The sequence below is a fragment of the Pristis pectinata genome, chromosome 30 (assembly GCF_009764475.1).
Source record: "Pristis pectinata isolate sPriPec2 chromosome 30, sPriPec2.1.pri, whole genome shotgun sequence".
Taxonomy (NCBI): Eukaryota; Metazoa; Chordata; class Chondrichthyes; order Rhinopristiformes; family Pristidae; genus Pristis; species Pristis pectinata.
Genome location: NC_067434.1, coordinates 22,771,280 through 22,786,486, shown reverse-complemented (window position 1 = coordinate 22,786,486; position 15,207 = coordinate 22,771,280). Strand labels below are relative to the sequence as shown.

Below are 15,207 nucleotides of genomic sequence, written 5' to 3'. Positions count from 1 at the left end.
TTACCCCTCTCACCTTAAACTTATGCCCTCTAGATCTGCACTGCCCTACCTTGGGAAAAAGACTGTGATCATCCGCCTTATCTATACCCCTCATGATTTTATAAGTCACTCCTGAGCCTCCTACACTCCAGGGAGAAAAGTCCCAGCCTATCCAATCTCTCCTTCTAACTCAAGCCATCCAGTCCCGGTAGCATCCTCGTGAACCTTTCTGCACCCTTTCCAGCTTAATGACATCCTTCCTGCACCTGGGTGACATAAAGCAACATCGGGAATGTCTTGAGATAGACCCGAGGACTTGATTATAAAGTTAAATAGGATTACATCAGATGAGAGGCACAAAACAGGCCATTTGGCCCAACCATTGCATACTGGCATTAATAATCAATGAACCTCCTCTCTGTGTTTCCATCTAGATCTGTTAGCTTGACGTCTATTCCCTTCTACCTCATATGCTACACCAGTCTCACCTTAAATGCACCTCTACTATTTGCCCCATGCATTTCCTATGGTAGCGAGGACCACATTGATGACATTCATTGGATAAAGAGGCTTTATTCTGAATTTCTTATTGGATTTTCTTTTGCTGGTGTACCTAACAGTGATGAAGTCGAGTGGGAAACATTGTCCCTGCATCCTCTTTATCAAAAGCCAGAAATAAAAACAGAAAATGCTGGAAACACTCCACAGGTCAGGCAGCATCTGTGGAGAGAGAAACAGTTAATGTTTCAGGTCTGGGACCCTTCATCAGAAGCAAGTTAGTCTAAGTGGCAGAGAAGGTGGGGGAATGAGATAGGTTGGAACTAAGGGAATCTTGCAGAAAGGGTGAAATAATGGGGCAGTTAAGATTAGGCTTCTTTGTCTGTGTAATGTGTTCTGAATATTGCATAATCTGTGGAGTGTTATACAGTCTGCACCAAAAGATAGATGTGTTGTTGCTTGAGCTTGTGTTGGACATTACTGTAGCAGTGCAGGAGGCCACAGACAGAGAGAGCTGGGAGTAGGATGGTGAATTACACAGGGAGTGACCCTGAGCTCCCAGTTGCCTGCCACTTTCATTCACCATCCCTCTCTCACTCTTTCTGTTCTTATGAAGGGGCCTGAGAAGTTAACCATTTTTCTTTCTAAAGGAGCTGGTGAGTTTTTGTAGCATTTCCTGTTTTTATTTCAGATTGGTAGTTGGTTTATTATTGTCACGTGTACCGAGGTACAGTGAAAAACTTTGTTTTGCATGCCGTCCATACAGATCATTCAAAACATTGAAGTAGTAAAATGGCAAAACAATAACAGAATGCAGAATATAGCGTTAGTTACCGAGAAAGTGCAGTGCAGGCAGACAGTAAGGTGCAAGGGCCATGATGAGGTAGATTGAGAGAGCAAGAGTTCATCTTTATCGTACAAGACATCTTATAACAGCAGGTTAGAAGCTGTCCTTGAACACGGTGGTGCATGTTTTCAAGCTTTTGTATCTTTTGCCCATGGGGGGAGGAGGGGGGGGTGGTGGTGGAGAAGAGAGAATGACCGGGGTGGAAGGGGTCTTTACGTTGGCTGCTTTCCCGAGGCAGTGAGAAGCGTAGACAGAGTCAATGGAGGGGAGGCTGTTTTTTTTGTGATGGACTGGGCTGCATTTACAACTCCCTGCAGTTGCTTGCGGTCTTGGGCAGAGCAGTTGCCATACCAAACTGTGAGGCATCTGGATGCTTTCTACGATGCATCTATAAAAACAGGTGAGGGTCATCGGGGACATGCCAAATTTCTTTAGCCAACTGATTTTCTGATTTCTGATTCCAATTTCCTTGGCCTTCTGATTCTTAGCCTTAGATTATGAGCATCTGCAGTTCTTTGGATTATTAAATGCTGTCACCACTTTATTAGGTCACGCTTCAGTTCTCTTTTGCCCAGAGAAAAGAGACCCAGTCTGTTCATCTCTTTCTGATATGCACAGCAAAATGACAAGTGGGATGATGTAGGACCAAAATGGTGCTAATTGTTGCTAATGCAATAATAAAGGAACAAAATGAGAACAGTTGAGGTATAACTATAAAACATTGGTTAGACCGCAGTTCTGGTCATCACACCACAGGAAGGATGTGGTAACAGGAGAGAGAGAGAGTGCAGGAGAGACTTGTCAGGATGTCGCCTGGAAGGTAAGGCTTTAGTTACTTACCTGGCAGGGGAGAGACGGTGATCAAAAAGGCTGTTCTCCCAGGACGAGGCTAGCCCATTGCACTTTGGGTGTGCTGACGCCTGCAACGTCCCCAAATGCGGGATACTCGACTGCAAAATTTGTGGTAGTTGGTTTGGCAGGCACAGTAGTGTAGTGGTTAGCGTAACACTATTACAGCGCCAGCAACCCGGGTTCAATTCCGGCCACTGTCTGTAAGGAGTTTGTACGTTCTCTCCGTGTCTGTGTGGGTTTCCTCTGGGTGCTCTGGTTTCCCCCCACATTCCAAAGACATACGGGTTAGGAAGTTGTGGGCATGCTATGTTGGCACCGGAAGCGTGGCGACACTTGCAGGCTGCCCCCAGAACACTCTACACAAAAGGTGCATTTCACTGTGTGTTTCCATGTACATGTGACTAATAAAGAAATCTTATTTTATCTTATCTTAAGGTTTGGTATGTCATCAAAGACTCTTACAAATTTACATAGATGTGCGGTGGAGAACATTCTGACTGGTTGCATCACAGCCTGGTGTGGAGGCTCCAATGCGCAGGATTGCAAGAGGCTGCAGAGGGCTGTAGACTCAGCCAGCTCATCACGGGCACAACCGTCCCCACCATCGAGGACATCTTCAAGAGGCGGCGCCTCAAGAAGGTGGCATCCATCACAAAAGACCCTCACTACCCGGGGACATGCTCCCTTCTCGTTACTACCATCGGGGAGGAGGTACAGGAGCCTGAGGATCCACATTCAACGATTCGGGAACAGCTTCTTCCCCTCTTCCATCAGATTTCTGAACGGTCCGTGAACCCATGAACACTACCTCGTTATTTCTTTTTTTTGCACTATTTATTTATTTTTGTAATTTATAGTAATTTTATGTCTTTGCAATCAACAGATTTCATGTCATATAAGACAGTGATAATAAACCTTATTCTGAGACTGGATAGGCTGGGCTTGTTTCCCTTGGAGCAGACGAGGTTGAGGGTTGACCTGTTGGAGGTAGACAACATTATGGGGGTCACAGATTGGGTGGAAACTTTTTGTCATAGCACTCGGTACAGGTGGGCCATAAGAGCCTGATTCTGTGATGTACTGAATATTTCTATGATTCTTCAATGATTCTAACTAGTTACAGTGGAATTCTTACCTCATTTTTCAGCCAGCCATTTTAAAATCTTCTGAACTCCACACGGAGATCCAGCACTTAATATGCCCATTATCTCAGTTGGGCTTACAAGTTAACATGGAGGCTGCAAAACTTTGGATGAGTTCCAACTCTTGGAGGATGGAAGGCCGGCCAGTCGACCATCAGAACAGTCAGCTCAAGTGGTATCAATGATACGGAATTGATGCAGGGCCCTGCAGGGAGATAATAGGACAGATGTCTGAAGACCTGCTCAAAGCGGTAGCTTTTAAGGAGTATCTTAATGCACGAAAAAGAGAAGAGGCAGGATGGTTTTGGGAGGGATGTTCAGGGGCTCAACGACTGAAAGTGTGATTAAGATTGGAGCAGCAATTAAACTGGGGATGAGCAAAAGCTTGAATTAGACAAGTTCAGAGATCTTGCAGTGTGATAGGACTCAGGAAGAAGTGAGAAATAGGGAGGGAGAGACATTGGATGGAATTGGAGATTAGCTTGAGAACTTTTAAGCCAAGACGTCAAGTCAACAGGAACTGGTGAGTATTTTAGCAACAAAAAGGACCGAAGAAATGGCTGTATGGGACCTCATTGCAGGGTCAGAGTGAGGAAGTGGTTGAGGCAGGTACAATTACAGCATTTAAAAGACACCTGGACAAATACATGGATAGGAAGGTTTTAGAGGGATATGGGTCAAATGCGGGAAAATGGGACTATCTTAGATGGGCATCTTGGTCAGCGTGGAGGAGTTGGGCCGAAGGGCCTGTTTCCATGCTCTGTGACTCCACTTGAGACCAAATACGTGTCAGGTGCAGAGAGGGAGCTGGATCAGGGTGGGGACGGGAGGACGGTACATAGTCAGGGAAATAAGTTTGTGTCAGCATCCGCAGGGGATGTTCCGAGCTTGCCCAGCGTAAAGTTGCGCGTTGGACAAGCAGTGCGCCAGATCCCAGAGTCTGGGGCTCCGCCGGGACCGATGGGGCAGGATGCTGGATCTGGCCGGTTGCATGGCTTTGCATTAAGACAGGGATCCTGAGGGAAGGTGGTAATTCAAGCACCCAGTGCAGGTTGGCCCAACCCCACTGTGGACAACCTGCCCAGGCGGGCGTCCTGTCACCCGCACATCAGGGCGGGGCTAAGGCTGACGTCACGGGGTGGGCGTGGCCGTCATCGGCGGCAGCTGTCAATCAGGCGACAGGCTGCGGTCCTGACTTGGGCGACCCTCAGCTGCTGGAATCCGAAGCAAACAATGAAGCAAACTGCTGGAGGAACTCAGCGGGTCGAGCAGCGTCTATGGGGGCGAGAGGGATGCTCGACGTCCCGCGTCGGGTTGGCGACGGTTGTCGGTCGCAAATCAAGGGCGGGCTGTCAGCCTCGGAGCGTCGAGTGGCGATTGGTGAACCGGTGCTGTCAATCACAATGTAGGGCGGGGGGCCAATTGACGATGCCCCAACGTTGAGTGCTCATTGGTGGTTACAAATAGCTGTCAAAGCCTAAGGCGGGACCAAGAGGGTGACGTCAAAGTGTTCGAGTGTTGATTGGCTGGAGTGTGTCCTGGAGGAGAATGAACACGTTTTAATTGATGTTTTGATTGCACGTATATTTGTAAAGAATCAACTGAAAATAAATTTTGCAAAAAAAAAAGCAGTCACGGAGTAGGACGGGGCTATAAAATGGCGCCAAAAGATTTGCACGGCGATTGGTCAGTGCAAGCATCAGTCACTGAGCTGGGCGGGACCAGCGAATAATTAGACGGTGATTGGTGGGAGAGTCGAGCAGTCGGAACAATTAATGAATGACGCAGAAATACTTGAGTGGTGATTGACAACTGCAGCTGTCAGTCGCAGACAGGAACCAATCAATGATACCGAAGTGTTTGGGTGGGATTGGCTGTAGCAGCTATTAGTCACAGAGGAGGATGAGCCCCACAGACTATTTGGGCGGTGATTGGTTGATGCAACTGTCAGTCACGGAGCAGTGAGCGGTGTTTGGGCGTCGATTGGTTGGAGCACCTATCAGTCACAGAATAGAGCGGGCCCCCCGTAAGTATTTGGACGGTGATTGGTTGGAGCCGCTCCTCCCTCCAATGTACTTGCAAGAGTTGTTCCATTTCTTGCTGATTTACTGAGTCATCGTGATCTTGCTGGCGCAGCTGTGTTCAGAATATGATGGATGAAATGCATGGCACGGTGGTCTGAGTCAAAAGCCCAGTAGGGCACTCAAACTCCATTTCAAGGGTGTCTGTCAAAGTGCATCAGTCTTTAAACTATGTGGACTACAGCTGATGGTAGAAGCAAATAGCATTTGTTGGCTCAGGATGGGGTAGTGCCAGCATGATCATTAGGAGTTTCAGCAGTTCCTTAAGTAGAGACCATTGCTATAAAGAATGCCACATGATGTAATCACCTTGGACAACATTCAAAACTTTTAGCTGTGACCTACAGTAGATCTTTCTATTCCCAAGTGAACCTTCACGATTGATTTCTCCCATCCCCTGCACTACAACTCTGATTCCAGCTCCACGGAGTAGTCCTTAACCCACTAGGTAGGCAACACAGTATTAAGGACCAAGGCTCATATATGCAGAGGCAGTTAATGCAGGAATGACACAGCAGCTGCAAACTCTGCATGTAGCTGTCATCGTAACATCCCCATGAATCACACAGGAACACAAGAACCTGCAGAGTAATGGACTCTGTCCAATACATCACAGGCATCTCTCTCCACCATCCGTGGTATCTACATGAGGCACTGCTTCAAGGAGGCAACATCCATCATTAAAGATCCCCACCCTCCGGGCTATGCCACCTTCTTGCAGCTTCCAGCAGGCAGGAGGTACAAAAGCCCAAAGTCCTACATCACCAGGTTCAGGAACAGTTACTTACCTTCAACCATTCAGTTCTTGAACCAATCAGCACAACCCTAATCACGAGAGTATAGCAACACTTGACACTAAAGTGGACTTTGTGCTTTGGCTCTAATGGTGTTCTTGTAGAAATTGTTCATGTTTTTCTTGTGAACACTGCTTATATGATGCTGTGCCTCTGATGCTGTTGCAAATAAGTATCATTGCACCAGTGCATACATGTATTGTCCATATGACAAACTTTGACATTTTAATGCAGCACCCAACGAACATGGTGGTCATTTGAAGATGAATTTCACCACTGTAATGATTTTTAAGCACATCCCCCAACTGATCTTAAGTTTACAGCTTCATTAGTAATTACTGAACACCAATTCCAGCAGCATTACTTGGCAATGTTGTGTTAAGAAAACTTAACATGATTTACAAGGCAAGGAATCTGACAAATTATTCATGCTGGTTCTTTCCCCTCCTCCCTCTACCCCACAGGTCCCTCACCCACACTGTTTTCACACACAAACAAATTGGAGTGTAGCTCCTGCAAAGCTAGCGTGTCCTTCAACATGCAATGACCTGGAAAAATGAATGCAATACACATCTGATGGCATTTCCTTCTTGTATTCAACTGCTTGGAATGATAAAATTGTTTTACTTGTATATGTGCACAAGCTTTTGGTTGTTAAATACTTGGGACAATTCCTGTCATTCCTACGCAGTTCATGTTTTTTTGACCACAATGGAAATTATTTTCTTTCATCGAAAATAGTGCACCACTTTCCATTGTATGGTCCCTCCCTTATATAACTGCCTGCTCTTTAACAAAACTTATGAATTGTAGGATGGATTAGTCCAGCAAGATTTTTGATATAAAGACCCAAACCACAAAAAAAACTCCTTCACCCACCCCACCAAAAAACCCAATAAAACCATCTTGTGCATTGAATAAACACCCCACAAAAAAGCCCATATGGATTTTTCCCACCTTAAGATAACAAAGGTAATCCCTCCCAGCACTGAACTACCCTAATACCATGTTGATGATTACAGCCTTGTCTATGATAATCCTCCACAATGCTTTATGCAAACTAAAACTAGGCATCCTCAACAATTTTCCAAACTGCCCAAGCATGTTACTGGCAATACAACACAGCCACACTCATTTAAACACAACAGCCCTGCACAGCTGACAGACACACAACCTTACTCCACTCATCTGTGTATTGCTAGCTTTCTTTTCACCAACTTCAATCTTTTCCTCATCTCATCTCTTCCCCCACTCCAATTTCCGCCTCCTCCTCTTTCTACCATACACATCCTACCAAATTATTTATTGCATCAGGTCCCACGTGGTTCAATGTGAAATCTTTATCCTCTCACTTTCCACCACAGATGTAGCTCCACTTCAGTGACATTATGTGCTAGTGAAGTTGCCACCCAGTACAATTAAAAGACTTAGTCTTCTATTGAATCAAAAACATTCCCAACCCAAATTTCAACACATTTCTTCATCCTGCACATGAAGTTGAGAGAATTACATCCAGAAATGAATATTGGGAAACCTTTGAGAACATCCTAGAATGATTTAGCAACTTGTGCCCCCAGTTGACCTGACCAAAATGGCCCAAGAAGTCAAAAATTATGAATTTTAAAATAACAGAATTAGAGTTCCAAATCATCATACTTTATTTAAACTGCAAGATTCCAAATTCAAATACTTTAGGCCAACTCTCCACAATCGGTGATGGTGACACAAGCCTTGGGTTTGCCGCTGTCGTCACCACATTTCTCCATCTTCCCTACGATGTCATAGCCTTCTTTCACTGATCCAAATACAACATGCTTACCATTCAACCTGTAATATTAAGCAGGTAACATTATTTTCCTCCAATATCCTTAGTGAATAAATGCAAAACAAAATACAAAAAAAAACTTTACCAGTCAGTTTTTGAAGTGCAGATGAAGAACTGAGAGCCATTTGTATTTTTCCCAGCATTGGCCATGGACAGGATACCTAAAATGGGAAGATGGCAGATGTGTTCAGATTCTCCTTAATGGTAATTTATTAAAATGTACCGATGGAAAGAGTCAGCCGTCCAGCAAAGCAGGGAGGAAATTCAGGAGAGGGGAACAGAGTTCGGCAAGAAAGATGGTGTGAATGCAAAAAAAAAATCAAAGCCAAGTGACAATCAATCCACCTTTTCCTCCTCCCTCCCCAACAAACAAATTTAGGTTAATTTAAGTTTGTTAACATACATTTGTCCCTGTAATGTTCTGTGCTGCTGTTGCAAAAAACTGATCTTCTTGGCATTTATACCCTGTGTGTGTGTGTGAACTTGTGACAACAATCAACTTGAGCTTGAATTCTCCATGTCACTCCCTACCTCTTCCACACCAACCTTGGAAAGCATCAATACAATTAGAAAACACATCTCATTTACCTTGCCCTGTGTGTGTCAGTCGGAAATTCTCATCATCAAACTTTCCCCCATAGATGGACTTGCCTCCAGTGCCGTTGTGTGCCGTGAAGTCACCACCCTGCAAGATCCGAAGTTGAATGTGCCATTAGCTAGCTGTTGAATCAAGAACAGGGATGTGTCCCCGAACATTGGTCCTCACCTGGCACATGAAGCCGGGAATGATTCTGTGGAACGTTGAGCCTTTGTAACCAAAGCCCTTCTCACCTGTGCATAACGCACGGAAGTTTTCTGCAACAAAGCCATTCAGAGTGAGGCCACACATCTAAACTACCGAGACTTTCTTCAATTCAACAGTCAGTTCCTGAGACTCACCTGCAGTTTTTGGGACAACATCAGCCCTCAGCTGGAAGAGACAAGAGGGACAAGGCATCAGAATACCAGTTATGTACAATTACAACCCTGCAGCTTTACAAATGAAATTATTCAAAAAGTTTTCAAATGGGTTCTATGACTGCAGATGCTGGAATCTGGTGCAACAGTCTGCTGGAGGAACTCATTGCTGCTCTATAACTTGATCTTCATTTCTACACGGAAGTAAGTTTATTAGAGGCCTGCAGAAAATAAAGAGAAGCAAAAATGCTGGAAACACATAGGTCGGGCAACACCGGGGGGGGGGGGGGGGGGGGGAGAGAGAGGAAAGGGAAGGAGAGAAAGATGAAGGTCGAACAAAAGTCCTTCACATGAAACGTTAACTGTTTCTCTCTCCATAAATGCTGCCTGACCTGCTGAGTATTTCCAGCATTGTCGCTGGTTTTATTTTAAATTCCCCGACATCTCTGCACTCTTTGCCCAGCCCCTTGATGCAACCAAAGCTCCATTTTCAGCAGCCACGCCCTCAGTCGCCGAGGCTGCAAATTCCAGGATCCCTCAATTCTTCTGTAACTCCACCTCTCTGCACTTCAAAGCATGCCGAGTCACCCCTTCCATTTTGAGGAGAGCTTCAGTAAACCGACGCCGTTCCTTTGTGTGGCGGCACCGCCCTTTTAAATAAGGCCGTGTACTATCCCAGAACACTCATTCTGGCAAAAGATCACTCACTACCCTTTTGGGGGCAAAAAAAGTCCATTTTTTAAAAAAAACCGGCTCCTGCAACAGAAGTAACCCATTTTAGACCTTTACCTCCGAGCTACCACCACGTACAGGCAACCCTTGTAAATTACATCCGGTTAGCAGGAAATTCACCAGCCTTTTGATTACACACAAGCAACCGACTTTGCTTCAAAAGTTTGCAAAAAAAAGTGTCTCCATCTCCTGTTGCTAAACTTATTCCGTTGCATTGTTTTGGTAACCTCATTTCCATGGGTTCGGCTCCAATTGTTGGACATTTTCAGTTTATTTCAAATAAATTGTTTATTTCAGATAAACTTTTAACCGAAAGTTCTCACTCTCCTTCAAATAGTTTTTGTTTGCAAATGTGGAAACATTACTTTCCTTTGTTATTCCTATAACACTTTGATTTTATCCTGCACTGGTTTCCGAAAGCCGTTCAGAATTGTTCATATTTAATTTTGGGGAACAATTCACTTCGATCACTTACCTCCATTACAATGCGGCCCTGGGGTTTGCCGTCAATAGCAATGTCCATAAAAACCTTCGGGGTTTTGCCAGCCATGGCGCTGAAGTTTCTGAGTTCCGAGAGGAATACGAACGGTAACTCGTGCACCGCCTTGGTGACTTGACGGCAATGCAGGAAGCAGCGGGCTGAACGGAGAAACATTTTAACCACTTCCTTGCAAACTGCGCAAGCGGCTAACCTGAATGCGGGCGGACCGCGCTGTCAATCACTCCGGGCGGGACGCGGCCAGCCAGTAGAAACCTGGAGCGCGCTGTCAATCACTCCGGGCGGGACGCGGCCAGCCAGTAGAAACCTGGAGCGCGCTGTCAATCACACAATGTTGCGGGAGCATCCCCTACGTGTTTCATTGCAGCCTCCGCATCAGGGCGGAATTCAAAAGGTGGCCCAAGTGTCTGGATTTGGTTTTATTTGTTACTTTGAAAGGCGTTACATTTTTGATACCTAATCTTTTGCAATAAACAGCACAAGCTCAAAAGCAAAATACTACAGGCGTTGAAATGTTGAGGACCACTTTAAATAAATTAGTACAAAAGCTGGAAAATCTGTGGTTGCTGCTTGACCGGCTGAGTTTCCCCACCATTTTATGTTTTTATTTCAGATTTCCAGCATCTGCAGTGTTTATGATTTTTAAATAAATGTTTTAATTTATGGCAATGAAATCAATGGAAAAGACCAGGAGTAAAACAAATTTTTATTGATAAAGCATCTTTAACTTAATACGGAGACACAAGAGACTGCAGAGGCTGGAAATCTAGCAACACACAAAGGAGATGGAGGAACTCAGTAGGTCAGGCAGCATCTGTGGAGGGAAATGGACAGTTGACATTTCAGGTTGAGATCCTTCTGACCTCGTGAGCCATACTAGAATCAAAGTCAGGTTTATTATTACTGTCTAATATGATGTGAAATTTGTTGTTTTACAAATATAAATAGTGCAAACAAAAGAAGGTAGTGTTCATGGGTTCATGGACCGTTCAGAAATCTGATGGCGGAGGGGAAGAAGCCGTTCCTGAAACGTTGAGTGTGGGTCTTCAGGCTCCTGTACCTCCTCCCCGATGGCAGTATCGAGAAGAGGACATGTCCCGGATGGTGAGGGTCCTTAATGATGGATGCCGCCTTCTTGAGGCACTGCCTCTTGAAGATGTCCTCGATGGTGGGGAGGGTTGTGCCCGTGATGGAGCTGGCTGAGTCTACAACCCTCTGCAGCCTCTTGCAAACCTGGACACTGGAGCCTCCATACCAGGCGGTGGTCAAAAACATAGGCTCCAAAGAGGGTTCTAAAGGTGAAGAAGCAAAAAGATGCCAGAGAACACAAGTAGTGGCAGGTGGGTGAGGGAACCAACATAAGGGAAAAACCTACTTGATCACTAATCTATCCTGTTGTAAATGCACCTAACCAGGACACGTGAGTAGGAGTGACAATGCACTGTCTCAGAAGGTTCCACGTTCTCTACTAGCTGGAGGAGATGATCACACTAGAGTCAAAGACTAAGCACATTTGCTTCACAGTGACAAGGAGAAAGCTATTCAAAATAAGCAGGGTCCATTCTCCTGGTCACTGTTCAACAACGTGTATCCTCATCCAAGCCATTGTGCCATTGAGTTAGGGAATGGAAAACTTATTCTAAATTCCTTTCAGAAAACACAAGAAAATAGGCCACTCGGCCCCTTAATCCTGCCCCTCCATTCAGTACGATCACGGCTGATCTACGCTGAACCCAACTCCTCTTCTGTGCCAGTTCCCCATAACCCCCAATTCTTTGACCTTTCAAATATCTGTCTCTCTCCACCTTAAATATATCCAATGATCCGGCCTCCACCACCCTCGGGGGCAGAGATTCACCTCTTCTGAAAGAAGAAATTTCCTCGCACTTCAGTTTTAAATTTTGTAACTATATCCCCTTGTTTGTGACTCTCCCACTCGTGAAAACATCTCAAAAATCTAACCTGTCAAGCCCCTTCAGGATCTTATATGTTTGGATGATGTCACCCTTCATTCTTCTAAACTCCAGAATCAGAATCGGGTTTATTATCACTGACGTATCATGTGAAATTTGTTTTGCAGCAGCAGGACAGTGCAAAGACATAAAATTTACTCTAAGTTACAAAAATAAATAAATAGTGCAAAAGAGGAATATCGAGGTTGTGTTCGTGGGTTCACGGACCGTTCAGAAATCTGGTGTCAGAGGGGAACAAGCTGTTCATAAAATGTTGAGTGTGGGTCTTCGGGCTCCTTCAATCTGAGAGCAGATCCAAGTCCAATCAAATCAAGTCTTCACTCATGAACCCCTATGTAAAAGGAAATGATTTTGATCTTTTTTTTAATTAGTAGGAGGAAGAGGAAATGCAGTAGATGGTTTTATTGCAAAGTCACCAGCAGTAATTTTTGTACAGAAATTAGTGGCATTTTTGAATGAATTCCACATTTTTGGTAACAATTAAATATCTTTTTTTACATCTTATCACTTGTCATGTATATAGTGTGAGGGTAACTTTAAGAATTGACCATGTTTTGTGACATGATGTTGATATGTTGTTTCATTGGCTACTGGTTGAGTTTAATTTAGAGTTTACTGCCTGTGCTCATGACTGTTCTATGGATTGCTCCTTGTTTTGCCTTTTCATGCAGAAACTCTAAGGAGCTGACAGATTGTTTTTTTAAAGATTAAGAGGAGACACAGAGACTGCAGATGCTGGGAATCTGGAGCAACACACAAAGGAGCTGGAGGAATCGGTGGGTCAGGCGGCATCTATGGAGGGAAATGGACAGTCGATGTTTTAGGTCCAGACCCTTCATCAGGACCCAAAACGTTGACTGTCCATTTCCCTCCATAGATGCTGCCTGACCCACTGAGCTCCAGCTCCTTTGGGTGTTGCTGCTTTTATTACGGTTAAAGGACTTACACTGAGGTGGTCTCAGCCGCACAAAGAAGGTGTGGGTGGGGACAGGATCATACCTCAGAGTCAAAAAACCTCAATTGCTAGAAATCTGAAACTAAACCAGAAAATGCTGGGAAAAAAATTCAACAGGTCTGGCAACATCCGTGGAAAGAGAAACAGAGTTAAATCTCCATGTCAAAGACTCTGTCAGAACTGGGAAAGAGAGAGAACAGGTTAGTCTTAAGTTGCAGAAAGGATGGGGGAGGGACAGATGTGGGCAAAATGCGGGCAAATGGGACTAGCTTAGATGGGAATCTTGGTCGGCATGGACCAGTTGGGCTGAAGGGCCTCTTTCTGTGCTGTATCACTCTATGACTCTACGAAAACAAAGGGAACATCTCCGATCGAGTGAGGACACGGGTCCCATGAGTCACACATGTCTGACTTGCTGAGTACTTCCAGCATTTTCTGTTTCTATAACATGATCATACTTGTTCAGTGATAAAATGGCCTGCTGGCAAGCACTGCCTAGTAATCTGGTCAAGATATGAATGGGGCATAGACTTAACTAAAATTAGTTTTCTACATCAACAATTCTGAAGCATAATAAGTGCACCAAAATATTCCAATGCACTTAGCAAAAGGAGAAAGGAATGTAGTCCAGCAGGAGTTTAAGAAGGAGCTATTTGTGTGCAGTTACAGTTATAGACAAACTGTACTGCAACTCATCCAGGCTACTCAGACAGGACTTCCTCAAGAAGGACAAGTGTGAGCTGCATACCATATCCTGCCATTTCTTCATCTGATTCCTGGGATTCCTTATCATGTCAGGTCAAGTCGAGTTTATTGTCATGTGCACAAGTACAGTGAGGTACAGGTACAATGAAAAACTTGCTTGCAGCAGCATCACGGGCACGTAGATTCAGACCACACACAGAACATAAATTATACATAAATTGGACATAAATTATACAAGGCATGAAGAAAAAGACTGTGTAAAACAAGACAGTGCAAAAACTCAATTAGACACAAGTCCACGGCAGTGCAAGAGGTGGTCCGTAATGTTCCGTTGCTGAGGTAGGGTTAGGGTTGTGCAGGTTGATTCAAGAACCCGATGGTTGAAGGGAAGTAGCTGTTCCTGAACCTGGTGGTGTGGGACTTCGGGCTTCTGTTCGTCCTGCCTGATGGTAGCAGCAAGAAGAAGGCACAGCCAAGATAGTGGAGATCCTTGATGATAGATGCCACCTTCTTGAGGCTGTGCCTCATGTCGTTGCTTTTACTGTGGGAGTACCTTCACCAGAAGAATGACATCTGTTCAAGAAGGTGGCACACCACCAACTTCTCAGGGGCAATTAGAGATGTTAATAAATGCTGACCTTGCCAGTGAGGCCCACATTGCAAAACACGAATTAAAAAAAGACACTAATGGTAGAGAGTTCCAGAGATAGAAATCTATAAATGATGAAGAGCAGAAATGTCATATTGTCGACATTAAATGTTGTCAGGCACTCAGTGTGTGAATGGCAAGTTAAATGGTGTCTTTCATGGCCTTGCTGTCTTACTTACACTGTGTCTGTAGAAACCCCGTTGTTCTAATTTACCTGTCTTCCAAGCTCTGCAGAAGGACTGCCATCATATTGATCATCGAGTGTTTTTGATTCTGGATGGGAAGGCCATTCTGTCAGTTACACACATGTACAGTAGGACTCTGATAATCCAGCACCTTTGGGACTTTGGCAGAGCTGGACAAGCAGATTTTCCAGACTACTGATTGTTACTCCCCTTTAATACCCAAACATCTTTATTTCACATATCTTACATGTCATAAAATTTCCAGTGAACCCGATGAGTTTAAATGGCACAGGACAGATACAAGCGCTCTGGATCCGGGCTCGGCCGTAAACCAAAAGTAGAGCTGCAGCCTTACAGTGTGAGAGACCTGGGTTCAATCATGACCCCGGGTGTGAGTGTGTGGATTTCCTCCGGGTGCTCCGATTACATCCCACACCCTGCAGGAACATGCTGGCCTTGAACTCTTGTTATTGCTCCTTTGAATGCTTCCAACTGTGCAGATGAAGATGCTCCCAATCTACCTTTGCCAGGCTT

The 15,207-nt window shown here is 44.8% G+C and overlaps 1 protein-coding gene and 1 pseudogene across 1 annotated transcript; one reads left to right on the top strand and one right to left on the bottom strand.

The window, feature by feature from the left end:
- The first annotated feature begins 2,156 nt into the window (after positions 1–2,156).
- LOC127584790 (uncharacterized) lies at positions 2,157–2,336 on the top strand (annotated as a pseudogene).
- Positions 2,337–7,827: 5,491 nt separating this feature from the next.
- Positions 7,828–10,377, bottom strand: LOC127584777 (peptidyl-prolyl cis-trans isomerase-like). Its single transcript, XM_052041755.1, has 6 exons — positions 10,183–10,377; positions 8,958–8,988; positions 8,785–8,873; positions 8,607–8,703; positions 8,104–8,179; positions 7,828–8,020 (listed from the first exon to the last, which is right to left on the bottom strand). The coding sequence occupies exons 1-6, from the start codon at positions 10,360–10,362 to the stop codon at positions 7,885–7,887; spliced, it is 609 nt and encodes a 202-aa protein (XP_051897715.1). The 5' UTR covers positions 10,363–10,377; the 3' UTR covers positions 7,828–7,884.
- Positions 10,378–15,207: the final 4,830 nt, after the last annotated feature.

Coding starts and splice junctions, on each gene's coding strand:
- LOC127584777 (XM_052041755.1), bottom strand. CDS start 10,362: ATGTTTCTCCGTTCAGCCCGCTGCTTCCTGCATTGCCGTCAAGTCACC. Junction 8,704..8,784: donor TTCCCGGCTTCATGTGCCAG/GTGAGGACCAAT, acceptor CGGATCTTGCAG/GGTGGTGACTTCACGGCACA. Junction 8,021..8,103: donor TGCACTTCAAAAACTGACTG/GTAAAGTTTTTT, acceptor TTAATATTACAG/GTTGAATGGTAAGCATGTTG.